Genomic DNA, 19,984 nt, shown 5'->3' with positions numbered 1-19,984 from the left:
CAACCTCATTCTGGGCACTTTTGCTGCTGATTTTGTCAGTTTCCAGCCCCTACATCAGCTCGAACTGCTTCTTGGAGCATCCTGTGCCTGGACAACTTCAGATCTGGCATTTCCTTGCTGTTTTTCATCAGTTTCCAGCCTATTTTCAGTTCGCATTTCTCTAGGAGGGCCATCTGGGCTGGGCAACCTCATTCCTGGTAGTTTTGTTGCTGATTTTGGACTGTTTCAGCTCCCAAAATCTGGTCGACTTCTTTCTGAAGTCATCTTGAAGCTATTTTGGACTGGGAGATCACTTTTCTTGTGATATTTTACACGCAGCAGATAAAAATCAAAATTGGGGCCAAGTTATTGGATGCATATTGAGCCAAAGGTTGGCTAACAATGAATGCTATCATTGGATGCCTTTTAAGCAAACATTTGCTTCAGATTTTATACCTTTGGTTGATGCTTATCGAGCCTTTGTTGGGCTGAAAGTTGAGAATACTTACAAAGCAAATACTATTGCCCATTTTGCCTTGTGATTCCAGAAGGGAATTGTGCTTTGTGACAACACCTTTGGGGCAGATTTGCTATCTATATTTGCATTTTATTTTCAGGTTACTTGTGAAGTGCAATCATGTCTCTTTTTGAGAATTTTGGCACCCTGACTGAAGCGGATAAGTTGGATGGATCAAACTATGCCTTGTGGTCTTTTATGCTGAGGAATATTTTGGTTGGAAAAGGCCTTTGGGATATTGTTAGTGGAGATGAAATTAGGCCTGTGACTACTTGTGGTACTCCTAGCAGTCAAGGTTATATTGCTAGCTCATCTCATCCTCTTTCTGAGGAGCAAAAGAACTTTGACCGTCGCAATGCTCAAGCACTTTCTTTGATTTCCTTGTCAGTGAAGAGGCACATCATGAAGATTATTAAGTCTTGTACTTCTTCTAAGGATGCTTGGGACAAGTTGTCCCGTATGCATAATGTTAAGAATATGGCCAGGGTGATTGCACTCAACAATCAGCTTAAGGATCTGAAAATGACTGATGGTCAAACCATCACAGAGCATGTAGCAAAAATTACAGATTTGCGAGATCAGCTTGCAAATGTTGATGAGGAGATTGAAGAGAAGAGATTGGTCTCTCTCTTGCTCCTTCATATAGTACATTTGCTACATCATTGAGCATCATTCTCAGGGCTGCATCTATTTCTTTTGAAGAATTGGTTGGTTTGTTATTGCAGGAAGAAGAAAGAGCTCATAATTTTTCTTGTGGCTCTCATGGCAATGAGCAAGCTCTAGCCACTGGGGAGAGGGAAAATTTTCAGAAATATAAGCCTAAAAACAACCAGCTACAAGGGGCAAATAATAGTACCAATAATGCTGGATCAAGCAAAGATGCTAAGGTGAAAAAGGGCAGATGCAATTACTGCAAGAAGCCAGGCCATTACATTGTAGAATGTCATAATTGCATTGCAAATAAGAAGAAGAGGCAAGGCAACTCAAACAATAATTTTGTGGCTCATACTGAGAACAATGCATCTGGCTCACATGCACACTTTGCTCAAGATGATCAGAATTTTGTATTTGCAGCCACACTCTCTGAGATATCTTCCAGGGGGGATTGTGATTGTGATCGTGCTATTGCTCATATCAATAATGATGATGCCTATTCACTTAATGTGAATGAGAATTGGTATTTGGATAGCGGTGCTTCACAGCATATGACTCCTCATAAGGAGTGCTTTGAGAGCATCAAACCTGTGTATGGGCGGCAGGTTACTTGTGCCAATGATGCTTCTCAAGACATCACAAGAGTGGGACATATTCCCATTAAGCTTGATAATGGCAAAGTCAAGTATATTCATGATGTTTGGTATGTTCCAGAGTTGCGGAAGAATCTTATTTCAGTTCCATCCATAGCTCATGATCAGCACATGCTTGTGGAGTTTCAGGATGATCAATGCCGAATTAAAGATCCTAGAAAGGGATAAGCAGTGGTTACCACTGGCACTTATGATAAGGGTCTTTATAAGTTGGATGCTAAGCCCCATGTGCAGCATGCCTTGGCTGCGTCTAATGCATTTTCATGTGATTTATGGCATGCTAGATTTGGTCATGCACATCATAGAGCATTTGCATACTTGCACAATAATCAAATGGTTGAAGGGATGCCAAAATTACAGCAACCATCTAGTTCTTTTTGTGAAGGGTGTATTATGGGAAAGTTAGGATGGATCGGTCAGAGCCACACATATACTGCAGCTTGTGCATAGTGATGTATGTGAGGTGAATGTGCCGTCACATCGTGTTGCCAAGTATTATGTCTCTTTTATTGATGATTACTCCAGATTTACATGGATCTTTCTCATGAAAGAGAAATCTGAGGTGTTTCATTGGTTTCAGGAGTTCAAAGCACTTGTTGAGAACCAGACTAATGCCAAGATTAAAACACTCAGGACAGATAGAGGAGGGGAGTACATGTCTCATGCCTATAAGAATTATCAGGCTCATCATGGGATTCATCATCAGAAGACATGCCCTTACACACCAGCTCAAAATAATGTTGCTGAAAGAAAGAATAGGAATCTCATGGAGATGACCAGATGCATGCTAAGCTACAAAAAGATGCCTAAAGTATTTTGGGGTGAGGCTATAGTTACAGCCACATACATCCAAAATAGATGTCCAACTAAAGCATTGGTGAATCGGACTCCATTTGGCATCTATGGATATAAGCCAAAGGTTAGCCACTTCAGAATTTTTGGATCAGTGGCATATGCATTAGTACCAGATCAACATAGATTCAAGCTTGATGATAAGGGAATCAAATGCATATTTGTGGGTTATAGTACTGAAAGCAAGGGCTATAGGCTTTACAATCCTGAAACACGGAAATTATCATAAGCAAAGATGTTGCTTTCAATGAAAATGATTGCTTTATGCCTAATGATTTACATATGCCCATTGAGGACACTACACCTTTGGATATTGTTCATTCTGAGTCAGAAGATATGCCATCACATGTGTCTAACACACCAAGTTCTTCCTCCACTACATTTGGAGAAATTCCCCATACTAATGAAGGTAGCACTTCTGAAATTTCAGTTCAGAAATCAATCAATGAAAATCAGCCTATTGTCTATGAAAGGAGGAGGGTAAAATTTGCAGTCAGTCTCAGCCTGCTGCAGCTAGTCAGCCCCTTCCTAGATGGGCTCGGGCTACCATTCAGGATGCACAAAATCAGCCTGTGTTGGGGAGAACAAGGTCTAGTACAAGGCAAGCACAAAATCAGGTAAATTATGCCTTGATGAGCACAGTTATGGAAGCTGAAATTGAACCTCAGTGTTTTGAGGATGCTCAGGGACACCCATTATGGGAAGATGCTATGAAATCTGAAATTCAGTCCATTGAAAAGAATGCCACTCGGGAATTGGTTGATCTCCCTACTGGGAAGAATGTAGTTGGCACCAAGTGGATTTATAAGTTGAAATATCATTCTGATGGCATAGTTGAGAAACATAAAGCCCGTTTAGTTGCCAAGGGGTATAGTCAGGAGGAAGGAATTGACTATGATGACTTTTGCTCCTGTAGCCAAGATGACAACCATTCGGACTGTCATTTCTCTTGCTGCAAGTTACGGTTGGCCTGTTTATCAGATGGATGTGAAGACAGCCTTCTTGAATGGAGACCTAAAGGAAGAGGTCTATGTGCAGCAGCCCCAAGGTTTTGTGGTTAAGGTATGCAAGCTTCGCAAAGATTTATATGGGCTGAAACAAGCACCTCGGGCTTGGTACCATAAAATCCATCAGTTCTTGTTATCACAGGGCTTTGTTAGCACTCATACTGAGCCAAATCTCTATGTGCTTCAAGAAAATTCAGAAATCATCATTCTTATTCTTTATGTGGATGATATCATGCTTACTGGCAGTGATGAGGGAAATATTGCCTCAGTGAAATCAGCTTTGTCTCGGTCATTTGATATGACAGACTTGGGTTTATGGCACTATTGTTTGGGCATTGAGTTTTGGCAAACTCAAGATGGTATTTTCATGTCCCAAACTAAGTATGCCAGGAGTATATTACAAAGATTTCACATGGAGAATAGTAAGCCTGCAGCTACACCTCTTGAGAAGGGTCTCAAACTGTCTAAGCATGATAAGGCTAAAAAGTTTGATGGCACTTTGTACAGACAGTTGGTGGGGAGTCTTATCTATTTGTGTTCCACAAGGCCTGATATTGCTTATGCTACAGGAGTATTGAGCCAGTTTATGCATTGTCCCACTATCACTCATTGGAATGCCACCAAGCGTGTTCTCAGATATGTGCATGGCACTATTACTCTTGGGATGCATTATACCAATGCTTGTGATCTTGATCTATGTGGCTTCACAGATTCTGATTGGTCAGGGGACATTGATGATAGAAAATCCATTTCTGGCTACTATTTCTCTTTGGGTTCCGCATGCATATCTTGGTTAAGTAAGAAGCAGGCCAAGGTCTCTCTTTCTTCTAGTGAAGCAGAGTATAAGGCAGCAAATGCAGCTACTACATAATGCATATGGCTAAGGAAGCTACTTTATGACTTGCATCATTCACAAGATGATCAGGCCACCTCTATCTTGTGTGACAATCAGAGTTGCATAAAGATTGGTAACAATCCTGTTTTTCATGCTCGCATGAAACATGTGGAAAATCACTATCACTTTATATGGGATTGTATAGCAGATGGCATCATTAGCCTCATCTATTGTCCATCTGAGGACAATGTAGCAGATATCTTCACTAAGAGCCTATCAGCAGAAGTGTTTGTACGCCATCGAACAGGCTTGGGAATCAGAGACATTACAACAATGTCAAGGGGGGTTGTAAAATGACATTCTTTTTCTTGTAATACTCCCATAGGTTGCTATATCGTGTTGGATGAATTTGTGCAACCATGGTACTTTAGGTACCCTAGGTACTTCTGAGGAGTTCCCAGAGTACTTCAGCCATACCATTGAGGGGGGTTTTGATAAAACATACAATGGTATGGTATTGTAGGCTAGACTTGGTCTAAGTTATTCTAGTCTAGGGTTTTCACTTTATACTTGGGTTTCATATATATCCCAAGTCTTGTACTTCTATTGTTGAACTATTCAGTGGAGCTTTGTGTGTGGACTACACTCTCGTGTTCTTTATCCACTTCGTGTCTCCCCACAGTTCCAACAGGAGCTACCACCAATGCCTATGCTATAACCCTGATTCGAAACTTAACAAACACAACTACCAGCAATTCTCGAGTCCCATGCTATAATTTTCACTCAAAACTTCATACTTGTTGCAATGCAAGGAACCACGTTCAATATTTTGTCACTCTCAACCATTCAAAGAGTCCGCAATACTTTCACCATGAGTGGTAACAATGCCATACTACTGTTTGGAATATAGTTTTAGTGTTAGCAACCACATTGTGAGATGCAAGATGGAGACTGAGGCAAAGAGCATTAAATTGATTGACGTAATAGCACAGTACAATGGGGCCTCCTTTTGTAGGTAAGCGCTGCCTTATCTTCCACACATACACATATCTCATTGATGATGTCAGTGAGGTGATGACACAATCAAATCAGATCTAATATAATCTACTCCCAAAGTTCAAATGACCTTTCAAACTCACACAAGTCACAAAGCTGAAACTGCTTGCGTAAACCTAGAGGCTAGTTCTCACACTTTGGCTCTCAAATACCCCAACAAACTCCCCTCCGGAGTAAAAGTGATGAGACCCAAGACGCAAAGAGATAACTCATTTCCAACTCCACAACAACTGCAAAGCGGTGGCCTCATTATGCAAATCTCCCGTGCCATAGTTTTCCCCTCAACCAGCTTGCAACCTATAGTTGAGACCATCACTCAATCCACCCCCCTTGGGCTCCTTATTGGGTACAAGGTATATTTCCGAAACCTAGAACTAAGACTATTCATACAAAAACTCAAATACAATCATTGGACTACCCAAAGTAGAGAACCCTTGTTGGGGACTCAAATACAATCATTGGAGACTGCCCAAAGTAGAGGCCTCTTGTTGGGGACTTAAATACAATCATTGGGGACTTCCGAGGCTCGTTGCAATCAAGACCCTCTTGCCAAATACTTCGCACCACTCGGAGGCACAAATTATGTGGATCTGGAGAGGGAACTTGGAAATGGGAGACATATCTGATGAAACCAGCCTATTTAGATTAAAGGGTGGTGAGATCCACTTTAACTATAGCATACACAGTAACCAGCCAAACAATTAATCACCACAAACTTAATCACAGAAACAAGGACACCGATTGGCCCCAAACGTTGGCGCCCCTTGCACTTTCTTTAATATTCATATAAAGCCAAGCGGCTGATTACAAGGTCTCTCTTGAAAGTTGCACCATAGGCAAACCACTGCCCACAGACTTCCAATATCCTGCACACCCTGCAATCCCTACTCAACCTTGTATGGCCAATAAGCATCCAATTACTAGGCAATCCTACAATCTCCCTGTCAACCGAGCGTGCAACAGAACCCCAAAGGCATCAACTGACTATGTGTTTCCTACACCTGCACAACCCAGCACCCAATCAGCCAAACACGGCTGAACAACTGCAGAAAAGCCCCAAACAGCCAAACTCTGGTGCAATCAATCCACCAAGCACTCCCAAACAAGTCGCCTCTATCTGTAACTCTCCACTGCCCAACATCAAAAACCAACCCTTCTTGGCAAGGAATCAATCTCAAACGCAATAACCAACCAACAACCAGTCTAGGAACAGCAAAAGCAAGCAAAAGCTAGCCTTCCTCTACCCAGAATCCACAGAAATCAGGTCACTTGGGCTGGAAAACCCTTGATCCTGGAAAGAATAGTTGATTCTACCCTGGCACAGCCCAAAAGCAACTTAGAAGAGGTCACCCAAGCTTGGAAAGCTCCAAAATCAGCAGCAAAAGCCCAAAAAGCAACAAGAGAATAGGTCGCAATCCCTATGGTAGCTACTGTCCAAATCTCATCAACTTGGACAGCTCCTGGACCACAGCGAATCTCCAAACGGGCTCTTGGACAAATCGCAATTCCTCCTGCAAGTCCCTGGCAACACCTATCAGCTCTTGGCAGGTGGCAATTTCCTCTGGCAGCCCCTGAAACCTCCCAGCAGTTTGGCTCTGGCAGCTCCCAGTAGCTCTTGGCAGGTGTCGAATCCTTGTTCTCTCTCCTCTTGCTCTAAATTTGGCCTCTTGTACCCAAAAACAGGGCTCTCAGCTCTTTTTGGAGTCCTGTGCCGAAAATAGCAATTTTTAATTGCTCCACTCTTTTGGCCCCCTGTTGCACACTTTGGTCGTAGGAATTAATTGCCTAGTAACTGGGTGCACATTCACAATTTCCAAGGGCCCACTAGGAATTTTAATTCCCCTAGTCCCGCACACGTGGCCAATCCCCAAGTCCTCCACATGTGGCCAAACTCTCGTGCCCCAGATGCTCAAGGTAGTCACGCATAAATTACGGGAGTCGCAAATCAAAAGTTCCATAAATTCACGTCCTCGTGACATCTAATGGTGATGGACACAAAAATCTCAGTTTATTCTTCAAAGAGTGGATGCCATATGTTGTAGCAGAGAAGAAAGCTCGATGGGAAGGCAGCAAACATACTACGAACCAGCGGTAGGCTCTTCAGAAGCACAACCTAATTTTATTAAAAAAAAGTAGCAGTGAAATGGTCGGAGCTGGAAAACAGCGACGTGAGCAACAACAGTGGAGCGGTTCTCTTACTCCATGCTCAGCAGCACCTCCTTCGTCACCATGGCAGCTTCTAGTAAGCATACCCACCTATGGACATGGCTTTTTGAACAGACCAAACTTTGATACAATATTAGCAATCACGTGGTGAGATGCAAGACGGAGACTGAGCAAAGAGTACTAAATTGGCTGACATAATAGCAAAGTGCAATGGGGCATCCTTTTGTAGGCAGGGGCTGCCTTATCTTCCACACACATATCTCACTAAGGATGTCAGTGAGATGATGTCACACAATCAAATCTAATCTACCCCCAAATGTGAAGAGACCTTTCAAACTCACACAAGTCACAAACCCAAAATGCCCTATGTAAACTAGAGGCCTGGTTCTCAGACTTGGCTCCGAAATACCCCAACATTTAGCACTTAAAAAGGCCAAATTCACTGACCCAACTTTCATTGGTGTTTCAAAAATTCCTTTAATGCAACAAGATCAAATATGATACCCCATACCTTCCAACAATGCTTATTCAATGCTTCCCATAACCATTCAATCAAGACAACCTTTGCTGCCAAACTACAAAGCCATGCTGTATTGGAAGCCTCTTCGAATAACTTATTCAATTGAAACGTATAATATTAAATAGCCATGAATTGGAAATTAAAAATAACATTTAATTTTACAAATTCACACAAAGCTCATAACATGAAATAGAAATTGGGACACGAAAACAATGAATGTGGACGACGATCACCCCCTCCCAGGGCTAAGCTCTAACATTTTTGTTTATTCAATAGTGTTTGGCTTTTATGACAATAATAATCCCAGAACTCCGGATGGAACCAATAAATCCTAGTAGAGTTCTAAGTAAATGCAACCAACTCGTTGATAACATAAGAGTGAATCAATATGTATAGGATGAACAATAGATGCCAGATAGGGTGGAAAGAAAGATCAACTTTTTGCTCTATTTTGTTTTGAGAGCTTGGTTTTTCTGTGGCTGAGACTTCCATATAGTCAGTATACAGGCTGACTTGTGGACAGCATAAACATGTATTGACATGGCTGCTTGTAGGATAGCATGGGGGAGGCTGACATGTGGGCAGAGGGAAGGATGCCATATGGGCAGCGAAGCAATATTAAAGGAGACATAGACTAGCTGCTGTATGGGCAGCAAGATCCAGGTGGTGAAGATCTGGCAGATCTGCTGCATAAGTAGAGGTCTAGGGCCAACTTAGGTGATGGCTATGCTGTGGCTATGGACTGGAGTGGTTCGGGTGTAAATTGTCCAGCCTATGGTTGGCATTGCAACAACACCAGGTTGGCAGATCAGAAAAGGTTGGCAGTAAGCAGACCAAGTCGGCATATCTGGTTGGCAGGTCAGCAGTAAAGGGTCAGCTAGTCTAATTAGGGTTAGTAAGCCCTGTCTGGTCAGCTATAGACCAGGGCCAGTCGACCTGTTTAGGAACTGGTCGGCCAGCTGACTGTGTGGGACAGAATTAGGTCACCCATGCCTATTTATAGGGCCCATTTGGGGCCCTGAAATTGCAGAAAGGTCATTGAAGCTCACTCATGAGCACGCAACATGAGAAGTGCCAGGGAGGAGTTAGAAGCAGATCTTGTGCTCTCCACAGAGCATCCTAGGCAGCACACTGTGGCATGGCAACAGATGTTTGTGGGAACTACCTGTAAGAGGATTTTGGCTCAGTTTCGTGCAATGTATCATCAGATTATTTTGGTTTCTCTACTGCTGTCTCTTACTCTAGATCTAAGTACTTGTGAGCATTATCATACCCATGCTTCTTTTTTAGGATTTGAGCCCTCAATTTCTAACAATGGACAATGCTACTCACTTCAACTTTAATCAAGCCCTCTTTATTTGGAACCCTCATAAAGTTGTTTCATTGTATATTTTCTGGGAGACTTTTCAAAGGTTTTGGTTCATACCAGATTGTGTTCTAGGAATGAATATAAACCCCAACGTACAATAATATTATAGGTTTGGGTTATAGAAACACTAACCCTATCTTTTTAGCAAACCCTGAGCTGGGAACCTTCAATAACCATGGTGATTTGGGCTCAAGACTAGAATCATGTGATACGAGAACACAATGATATCAACACTTAAAACTCAAAGTCAAGCCTGATATGAGAACTTGACCACACATGACAACCTACATCAGTTGCTCTAAGCAAGGCTATGAAAGGACTGATGGAGCCTTTTGTAATAATAAGGCAAAAGACAATTATTACAATCATTTGGGAGACTTTTCAAAGGTTTTGGTTCATACCAGATTGTGTTCTAGGAATGAATATAAACCCCAACGTACAATAATATTATAGGTTTAGACTTTTCAAAGGTTTTGGTTCATACCAGATTGTGTTCTAGGAATGAATATAAACCCCAACGTACAATAATATTATAGGTTTGGGTTATAGAAACACTAACCCTATCTTTTTAGCAAACCCTGAGCTGGGAACCTTCAATAACCATGGTGATTTGGGCTCAAGACTAGAATCATGTGATACGAGAACACAATGATATCAACACTTAAAACTCAAAGTCAAGCCTGATATGAGAACTTGACCACACATGACAACCTACATCAGTTGCTCTAAGCAAGGCTATGAAAGGACTGATGGAGCCTTTTGTAATAATAAGGCAAAAGACAATTATTACAATCATTTGGGAGACTACCCAAGCAAAGTACAATTGACTGGCACAATCACGCTAAAATGCCCAATCAGTATTTACCTCCTCTTGAGTTGACAGATTAGAAAATGCCACAGTGAAGGCTTTCTCCTCAACTTCAGTGGAAGGTCTTGCTTCGTCTTTAGCATCTTCTTCTATCATAAGGTTTGCATGCTCCTTTGCCCATCTTCTTAAGGCATGTCTTCAATGTGACCCAATTTCTTGCAAAAGTTGCACTTGAATGCCTTGCAACCCTTCTTTGCTTTCATCTTAAAGAAATAGGCATTTTCAGATTCCAATGCGGCCTACAATTCCAACTGTACAGTCACAGTTTGACTCTCATTTATTTTCAAAGCAAAAAACTTTTAGTTTAGAAATAGTTGATCTTGTTTGCCAAAGAGATTTTCTAGCTTGTCCCATGCCTCTTTGGTTCTTTTGATGAAATCCAAGTGATGGATGAGATTGTCTGCAAGACCAAGGCCAACGTCTTGGCAGATTTGTGCTCCCGGACCCTCTATGGGTTGTTTTTCTAGGCCTTTGACCACATTCCATACACCATCTCCCAAAAGAAGAAGTCGAAGTTTACTTTACCAAGTAGGGAGCCCGTTGCCATTGAGCTTGTGAATTACAGCATTGCTTTTGGAGGTATCCATGTCAATCTCAACCCTGAATGATTGGTGACAGTCAAAGTTCGACCAAATTAGGGTTTTGATCAATCAACTCTGTTCTGAAATCAGACAGTGAGGTACTTCATTGTAAGCCAGAAGCATGTCATGCCAAAAACAGAGAAAGCCACAAAATTTTGACCAAAATTAGGGCAAAAGGAAGTGACGGACCAAAAATAGTTATTTTAGGGCAAAAGACCCTAACTTTCGAGCTGTAGACTTCCCATCGAGCAATGTCAGCGTTCAAGCATGAGGGGTGACCAGAGTCGACTTAAAACGAGTAAGAACCATCCAAAAATCACCAAAAAGAGGGAAAACCTATGAAAAATTGCGGCGGCCTGTAAGAAATGGCCATATCTCGAACAATTTAGGTTGACGAGCAAACTTTTCCTGTGTTGGCCAGCAAAGAAAGTGATGGCTTCTGTAGGAAGAGGCAGCCTCAGAAAATTTGAATGAAAAACTCCAAAAAACGGGCTGCTTTGGAAGAAACGGGCTACTCGCTTGTAGGGTTTAGGGCGGCTGAGCCAGCCTACTCTGATACTGTCTTAGAATTCACGGTACATGGCGAGAGAGAGAGAGAGAAAGAAAAAAAGAAAGAAATTTTATTAAAGGTCCACGGAAGGCCATACATGGCCTATGGGACACAAAATCATCCGAAAGGAAAATACATCATCAACGATGCGCCAACTAGGTGGCCTCATCGTAATACCGCTAAGATGCCAAAAATGGCTACAAAAATCCTAGATACAAAATGAAATGAAATAGAGTACCAAAATTGCCTAGATACAAAATGTAAAATATGGAATATGAGGAACATCGTCTTCCCTAAGGGGTCTGTGATCCAAAGAAATGATGGAAGTCATGGCCATCGACCATGCCTCCTGCCATGAGTGTGAAGATCTGGGCAAGTGTCAAATGGGCTGCTGGCGGTGCCAAGTCTCCATGGAGCAATCTCCTCCGAAAATCTGCCATCATCCTCCGTCGTCTAGAAATAAAGCGACGGGTACGGCCTCTGTGTAAGATCATCCTGCGGTGCTGCCGGATCATGTCATATGTACATCCTCGGGGTGGAACCATCGGTGCTCTCTGGCAAGATGGGCTATCTCTGTGCTCATGGTCCTGCGCCTCGTCCTGCTCCTCATGAATAACCACGTCTCTGGCAGGGATGCGACGGTGCTCTCTGAGGAATCTCTCTCTGTATCTGGTGATCTCCCTGATGAACAACGCTAAGCAATACTGATCCTCATACTCCATAATCCGAGAGAGAGGTCCAAATCCGTGCCCAAATAAACAGTGAAATCTGCCACGGATCTCATAATATAAAGGGCATCTGCAAACAAAGTGCTCCTCAATCTCCACCTCCCCCATAGTGCAACAAGGGCATATCCTAGTCTCTCGCCTGGGTCTATGTCCGGTAGCTGTACGACGCATCCTGCCGGCCTCAACGTCTAATCTGTGGGAAGATACCCTGAGCTGGCCCAAGGCAATCCTGAGTGAGTGCGACATATGAACGCCGATATATCCTGGGGATATGATGAAGCCATCCTCTGAAATCCTGAGAAAATGGTCACGATATGTGGCCATCTTCGTAGGAAGCTCCGTGGGATGAACCCAAGTGCGAAACGTGTATAGCTGCAACAAATCTGCCCTGATAACCTGGCTGAGCTCATGTCGAGTGAGAGGGAGGCGAGGGGCATCTATGCTGTATCGAAATGGTGGCAGCCTATCCATATCCAAGCCCAGCGAGGTGAGCCATGTGGAGAGTGTGTGGTACCAACAAAAAGTATGACCTCTCTCCGCTAACATCTGCGAGGATGTCAGTGCTAGCCACGGTAATCGTGCTCTGCCTACTGCTGAGTCTCCGAGCGCCCTGATCCTATGCAAGTACGTAACTGACTGAAATGCTGCATCTAGCGCTAGGGGTGTAGCTCCGAACTCTGCGAACGTAATCTGATGCGGTACCGTGGGCTTCGCTCTGATCAATCTGGAGAACATGATGATCTCTAACCTCTCTACTCGTCTCCAATCTGCAACCCTGAGATCTCCTGCCCAAAAGGGGCTAGCATACATGACTGCAGGTCTCACCAGCGTATCGAAAAGTAAGGACTTCGTGTCGGGATGCTGAAAATGTGACTGTGCACACTGCCTCTCGAGAAGAGCCAAGGCGGCATACCCTCTACTGATCCTATCTCGTGCTGCATGCGTCATGGTGAAGACTGGACCTCTAAATGTGGCACCCAAATATGTATACTCCCTAACTAGCTCCACCTCCTGCCCATCAAATGTGAAAGAGAACTCGCCTCTCCTATAAACCTGGTATGACGTGTTGAAGACCATGACTTTGGTCTTCCCAAGGTTTACAGACAACCCTCTGTCCTGACAAAAGCTGTGGAGTGCATGGAGATGTGCCTGTAAACCCTGCTGGGAGGAAGAAATAAGAACCACGTCATCTGCATAGAGGAGAATCGGTATCGTGGATCCTGCCAGTAAAGAACCTGTACCACCCATCGTCTGTATGTACATCTCTAACTCATCGATATAGAGACCAAAGAGTGTCGGAGACAAAGGACACCCCTGCTTCACCCCTATCGTACTGCGTACTTCCGCCGACAGCCCTGCCCGTGTCCTGACTCTACTTGTGACTCTCTCATACAAGGCCATGATCGCCCATTGAATCTCCCCATTGAATCCCAAGTCACGAAGTCGCTGGAAGAGTCTGAAACGCGGCACAGTGTCAAATGCCTTTCTGAAGTCCACGAAGCAACAATAGAGCCGTTGCTTACGTGACTTCGCCTCCTCAATCAAAGCCCTGAGTGTGAAGATATGATCTAGAGTCGAGTGCTCTGCACGAAATCCTGCCTGCCCTCTAGCTCTCATGCATGTCGCCTCGGCATGGTCATTTATATGTCCTTCTAGAATGGTCGCATAAATCTTGGCCATGACATGGCCAATCATAATGGTCCTGTAGTTCGACGCCTCCAAAGGATCCCCCGACTTGTGTATGGGTACTATGGTATTTTCTAGCCAACTAGGTGGAAGACCTGTACAAATGGACTCGTTAAAAAGACGGGAGAGGACTGTAGCTAAGGCATCAATCCCATGGATTACATACTCCGCTTGCAATCCATCATGGTCCTTAGCTCTCCCAGTCTTCAAACGATGAGCTGCTGCTCGGACACTATTGGATGAGAATAAGGCAGAGGAGGTGGGTCTAGGCACATGGGATAAGTCGATCTGTGGCTGGTCTGGAATATCATATAAAGTGGAAGTATAGGCAAGCCGAACCTGCGGGTCTGTAAGAGGAGTTTGAGATTTCAAGCGAAGGAATTTCTTCCAGAATTCCTTGGAATCACAGCTGAAAAGTAAACTTCTCAGCTCCTCCTCATTCCGGGCTAGAAATTGGCACTTTTTGCGTCGCACCAAACGCTTGTAACTCTTCTTGGTCTCAATGAGGAGGGGAGACTTCTCTTGTGTCTCAAGGCGAAGCTTCCTGCGGAGTTCTTTACACTCCTCATCATACCATCCATTACAAGGCACAAGACCGACTGGTGGAGGACTGGATGTGTGGCAAGTGACGGGGAAGGACTTGTGGGCTGCTGAGATGATGGAGGTATGTACAAGGTCCCACCGATCCTGTGTGGAGGGTAGGGCATCGAGAAGGTGCGGACGGAGAAGACCACTCAGGTGCTGGCTATAAATATCATCAAACTGGTGGTCAAAATGAACCTCATAGTATGGCTGACGCTCATGATGTCTAGAAGGGGGGGCATGAGGAATCTGGGTAAGAATAAAGTGCAGACGTGCATGATCGGCTGAAGGCATAAAAGGGTCGACTGTGAGGTTATGTACAAAAGGGATTAAAGTCGGGGGACCCAAGACGTAATCAATGACGCTCGTGCCACCACCCGCGAAGGGAAAACATGTGGCTGTGGATGAATGCGGCCACTGTCGAAGTCCATTATAAATGACCATGCCGTGCGATGAGAGAAGCTCCAATAGGCGATGTCCCTGATCTGTCACCTCTACCCCTCTATCTGAAGATAAGCGTGGAAAACTCTCATCTGGGGCAGCTGGAACTAAGACTGGATCCTCAGCAAAGTCCAAAATCTCTGCCTGTCTGTCTGATGTCCTCGCGTTGAAGTCTCCTAAAAGGATGACCTCTCCGCGGCGTGAGTACTCCAATACATCGGCTGACAAATCCTCAAAAGGTGACTGTCCTGGTCCATCTGAGGCATAACGAGACTGTCTCGGGGGAAAGTAGCATACTGCAATAAACAAGTCTCTCAGGGGGGGTCTCCTGATCCGTACCCAAAGATATCTGGCCCGATGGTCTCTGCTCATGACTGTGAGTATCGATCTGAGATGCTCTCTATAAAGAACTGCCACACCGCCAGATCCTCTGACTCCTCCTGATCGTCTAGTCTGCTGTCGAAAGACAGACTCCCAGGCATACCCTGTCACCTGCGGCAAGCCTCTCTCTAGGCTCTCATGGGTCTCTGTAAAGAAGACGATGTCCTGATCAAAAAAGGCCTCTCGTAAGTTGCCAGGCTGAGCTGTGAGGGAACCATTACAGTTCCAAACTACGAAACTCAAGCTATCTGGCAGACTACGTGTCCCATAGGCCTCATGTCGTCAACTGTGGGCTCCAGCCGGTCTAGATCGCATAGCTCCTATCAAAAGTCTGCCCTCTCTGATTACGGCCCACTTGCCCTCACGACGGGCAACATCCCTCTGTGCAATGAGACGTCTATGCTCCTCCCACTGAAGAGCTGTAAGGTCCTCATCCATGTGAATCTGTGGATGGTCCCTCAATCTGGATCTCCTTCGTAATGCTGCGAGACGGGCCTCAGCATCTCTGAATCTGATGATAAGTGGCTGGTGCCGTGCTGGATCCCGGCCCACTCGATATGCAGCTACTATGCCATGATCCTGAACTCCGAGTGTCCCAGATATGAAATCTGTCGCTTGATCCATGGCTGATCTCGTATCTGATCGCTCAACTCCGCGGATGCGGATGTTGAGGGCCTTCTGAGCTCGCCGCTGACTCTCGGCAATAGTCTCAGAGACTGTGGTCTGCTGGGCCTGTGGGGCTCTACGCACAACGTCCACCCACTCTGAGGTCTTCTGTACCTCTGTCTGCAGTGTGGCCAACCTCTCCTCAACTGCTGCACTAGCTGGAGGAGCTACATGCAGCTGCTGGAGGCGATCATCGCATGCCACAACATGCTCCTGAATGCGTGTCTCCAGCTGCACTATGCGCTCAGCATGTGTCCGTAACTGGATATCCCGATCAATATCTCTGGTATGAAGCTGGCGAATATGGGAGTCCTGATCAGATCTATGACTCTCAATTGTCGATAGCTGATCAGTCAGTGTGTGTATCTGTGCTGTGAGAGACTGAATCGCAGCGCCCTGAAGTCTGCAAGTCTCCATGCACTGCATAACTAAATCTCTCAATCGCAGATTATCTGCCAGGACTGCTTCCGCTGTGGAGGGTGAAGGGGAGAGGGGGTACAAGGATGAGGGGGTAAGAGGGTAAGAAGGTGAGTAAAGGAGGGGTGCAGAAAATGGAGGTCCTGAAGAGAGAGATCCGGTAGAAGGAAGTAGGGAGTCAGGGACCGAAGAAGAGCCTGCACTAGGGGAGGAAGGGGCTGAAAGGGAGAGTCGGTGGGGAGAGGTGGGAAGAAGCTGGGTAGGGACTAGGGGAGGGGAAGAAGAGGAGGGAGGAGGCTGGGTAGGGAATAGGGAAGGGGAGGAAGAGGAAGGAAGAGGATGGATAGGGACTAGGGGAGGGGAGGAAGAGGAAGGAAGAGGATGGGTAGGGACTAGGAGAGGGGAGGAATAAGCAAGGGAAAGGGCTAGGGAGGAATGAACGGGAGCAAGAGGAGGAGGTGAGACTGAAGGAGGGAGAGGAGGAGGATTGAGTAGAGGAGGTGGGTAGGAAAGGGTTGGGATTGAGGCAAGGGAGGTAACCGGAAGTGATGGGGGAGATGGAAGTAAAGGAGATGGGGTCGGAGCCACAGGAGGATTGAGTAAAGTAGATGGGTAGGAAAGGGTTGGGGTGGAGGCAAGGGAGGTCGTTGGAGGTGGTGGGGAAGGAGATGTTAAGGGTAAAGAAGAACTTGCCTCTTCGGCTCTTGTACTGCTGCCTATGCTTCTATCTTTCTCTACTTTTGCTCCTTGGAGGGCCATGGTGGAGCTCCTTGTTTGTGGCATCTCCTTACTCCTGGAAGTGCTGAATTCTCTGCTCAAAACTGCCTCTAAGGGCCATGGTGGAGCTGCTAAATTCTCTGCTTTCAAAACTGTCAAAACTGCCTCCTTTTGCCCTCAAAAACTGCCCCTTTTCTGTTTTTCCTGCACTTTAAGGACACTTGCTGTAAGTCTATTCGCACGGAGGGGGGGGGGGGGGGGGGGGGGGAGGGGGGGGAGAGAGAAGTTTAAGACTTTCCTTAAACCCCCCTTCCCTTCCAACAGAGGCTTCCGCAGGGAGCTGAGCTGCTGGCTTGCACAGGGAGGTTGCGGGGCTGAGCAGGAGAGACTGTGGCGAGGGAGCTGTTGCGAGGCAGGAGGCGAGAGAGGAGCAGCTTGCGCAGGGAGGGTTGGCTTGCGGGGCTGAGCTGTTGCGACTGAGCAGGAGGGAGCTGTTGTTGCGAGAGAGGCTGAGGCGGAGGGAAAGGGGCTGAGCGGGTGAGTGGCGGGCTGAGGCTGAGCGGGTGAGGGAGAGAGGGGAGCGGGTGAGTGGCGGGCTGAAGCTGTTGCGAGGCAGGAGGCGAGAGAGAGAGAGAGAGAGAGAGAGAGAGGGATGCCAAGCAGGAGAAGAAAGAGGTGCGCACAACACTAAGAGACTGTATTCTAGGAATGATTATAAACCCCTCAAGTACAATGTTTTTGTAGATTTACGTTACAAAGACCCTAACCCTATCTTTTGACCAAATCCTAAATCCACACTCGCACACACACAAAGACTACGAATCCCAACACAGCTGGATGATCCTCTCCATCCAGATATGCCCATGTAACATCTTCCTCTCATGCCCACATGACCGCTCCTCTGATCCCCCAATCCTATGCAAGCTTCATGTACTTGTGCTCTCCTCATTTGACTTGGGAAAATAAACCATCTACCCCAGCGCGCCATTGATCAGCCCAACGCAACATTAGAAACAGTCACAGACCCTAAAGATATACAAAACTTAGCTTTCGAGAATTCAGAGGCATCCACCTGCAGCAACCACCATGCAGCACTCACAATATAGCTACTAACAAAGCTGGGTCAAGGGCCTTTTTAATTCTAGTATAATTAGAAAATGTCTCCAACTACTTTAATATTTCCGCTGATAGAAGGGCTCTTTTTTGAGAAATTATATTACAATGCAAAAGCCATGAGCACTCAAGAACAAAGTTCAAAAATTTTATATATGAGAGCAGTTTGAGATTAAGCAAAAAAAATTAGTAGTTGAACCAATTAGTAGACACAACAAGGAAAATTGTTTTGGCATATTGTAGCAAAGCCTATATTCATTTCATCAAACTTATATCCCAAACTTTCCTACATTACTTTTTTTTTAAATCGCAAAGGTCTTCAAAAGGCCATTGCCTGGGGGATCCCCACACTATCGTGGCATGCTTCTATTTGTTGAAGTACCAACGGTCTTGAAGGTGCTGTGAATACTATCTTCCCTGCACGTCAAAGTTTTATATCAAAAGACAAGTAACAAAACCTTCATCATCCTCACAAGTCAATGCAAATTTGCGCTGCCTCACTTAAAATGAAAAGCATCTGAAAAAAATGAAAAACATAATCCCTTACTTGTTTAGTTTGACAATGTGAAACACAAAGAAGCTTAAATTTATAGAAGATGTGCATACTTCAATAATTTTATCATTTAAAAAACTTCAAAATTACCATGATGGCATCATCTAATAGAGCATTAAATAGTAGGTACATAATAAATTTCCTTACCTTCCTTTGTGAACTCAAGGTATATGATCATAGATCGAACACAATATTAATCTATCAATTTTTAAAGGAGAAGGATTCCAATGAACTATAATCTCAAACTAATATTCAACTTATAGTGCTTGAATACTTCTCGATTTCTAAAATTAGCAATCCTAGAATAGTTTATAGTCTTCTCATCCTTATCAAATCCTATAGATGCGGATATTCACACTTATTCCATTTTGACAAAAGCATCTAAGAAACATTATTCCCTAAAAGCCTAATACCTAGAAAGATTATCGATTCAAGAGTATGATAGCTAAGCCATCATTTTTTTTTTTTTCACAAAGATACATAGCACATATCTATGAGTCAAGCTTAGAGTCTCCTTGCTCAATGCCATTCTTAAATCCATCATAATTTCAAGATCTTTCATCATTGCTAGGTTTCTTGCTTAGGATGTTTCAATTCGACACAAGTGGCATACCTATTCCAATGCTATGCAACCATTCCTACAATTTCAAATTCCCAAAAGCAATCTAAAGAAACATATTTCAAAGCTATGGTTCAGCTGTTTGTTCTCTTTTTTTGCAAAGTTTGCAATCTACTATGGGAACTATATATAGATATGTTTATTTATGTATTTAGTTTCCTTGGTCCTACTATCAAACAAGGATTACCTATCTTTTGAATTTCATATGAGCCTACTTGATAACTTCGCCTGCTTGTTTGAGAATTTCAAGTTCCAATATGCTACAAATCTACTCCAATGTATTATGATTAAATGTAAGACTTGGGGCATGTATGCATATTGTATATGTGGCTTAATAGCATATGCGAACTTTAGTTTCTTGAGATGTGGATACATTTTAGTATGGACATATTAATCAAATGATAGTTTATGTATTTTGATTTATTGTAGAAATGAATTTATTGAGGGACTCGCATAAAGTTCATGACTACAATT

At 44.3% G+C, this 19,984-nt stretch overlaps 1 protein-coding gene across 1 annotated transcript in view; it reads right to left on the bottom strand.

The window, feature by feature from the left end:
- Positions 1-19,984, bottom strand: part of FANCM (DEAD/DEAH box RNA helicase family protein) — a 152,100-nt gene that overhangs the window by 117,124 nt on the left and 14,992 nt on the right. The window contains exon 5 of the mRNA XM_087378925.1: positions 18,673-18,755. Coding sequence (XP_087235051.1) covers positions 18,673-18,755 — 83 coding nt within the window. The remainder of the gene's footprint in view (positions 1-18,672; positions 18,756-19,984) is intronic.

This window comes from Dipteris shenzhenensis, chromosome 9 (genome assembly GCF_047967505.1).
Source record: "Dipteris shenzhenensis isolate YYH24624 ecotype China chromosome 9, Dip_SZ_1.0, whole genome shotgun sequence".
NCBI classification, from domain to species: Eukaryota; Viridiplantae; Streptophyta; class Polypodiopsida; order Gleicheniales; family Dipteridaceae; genus Dipteris; species Dipteris shenzhenensis.
This window is presented reverse-complemented; position numbering and strand designations above follow the sequence as displayed.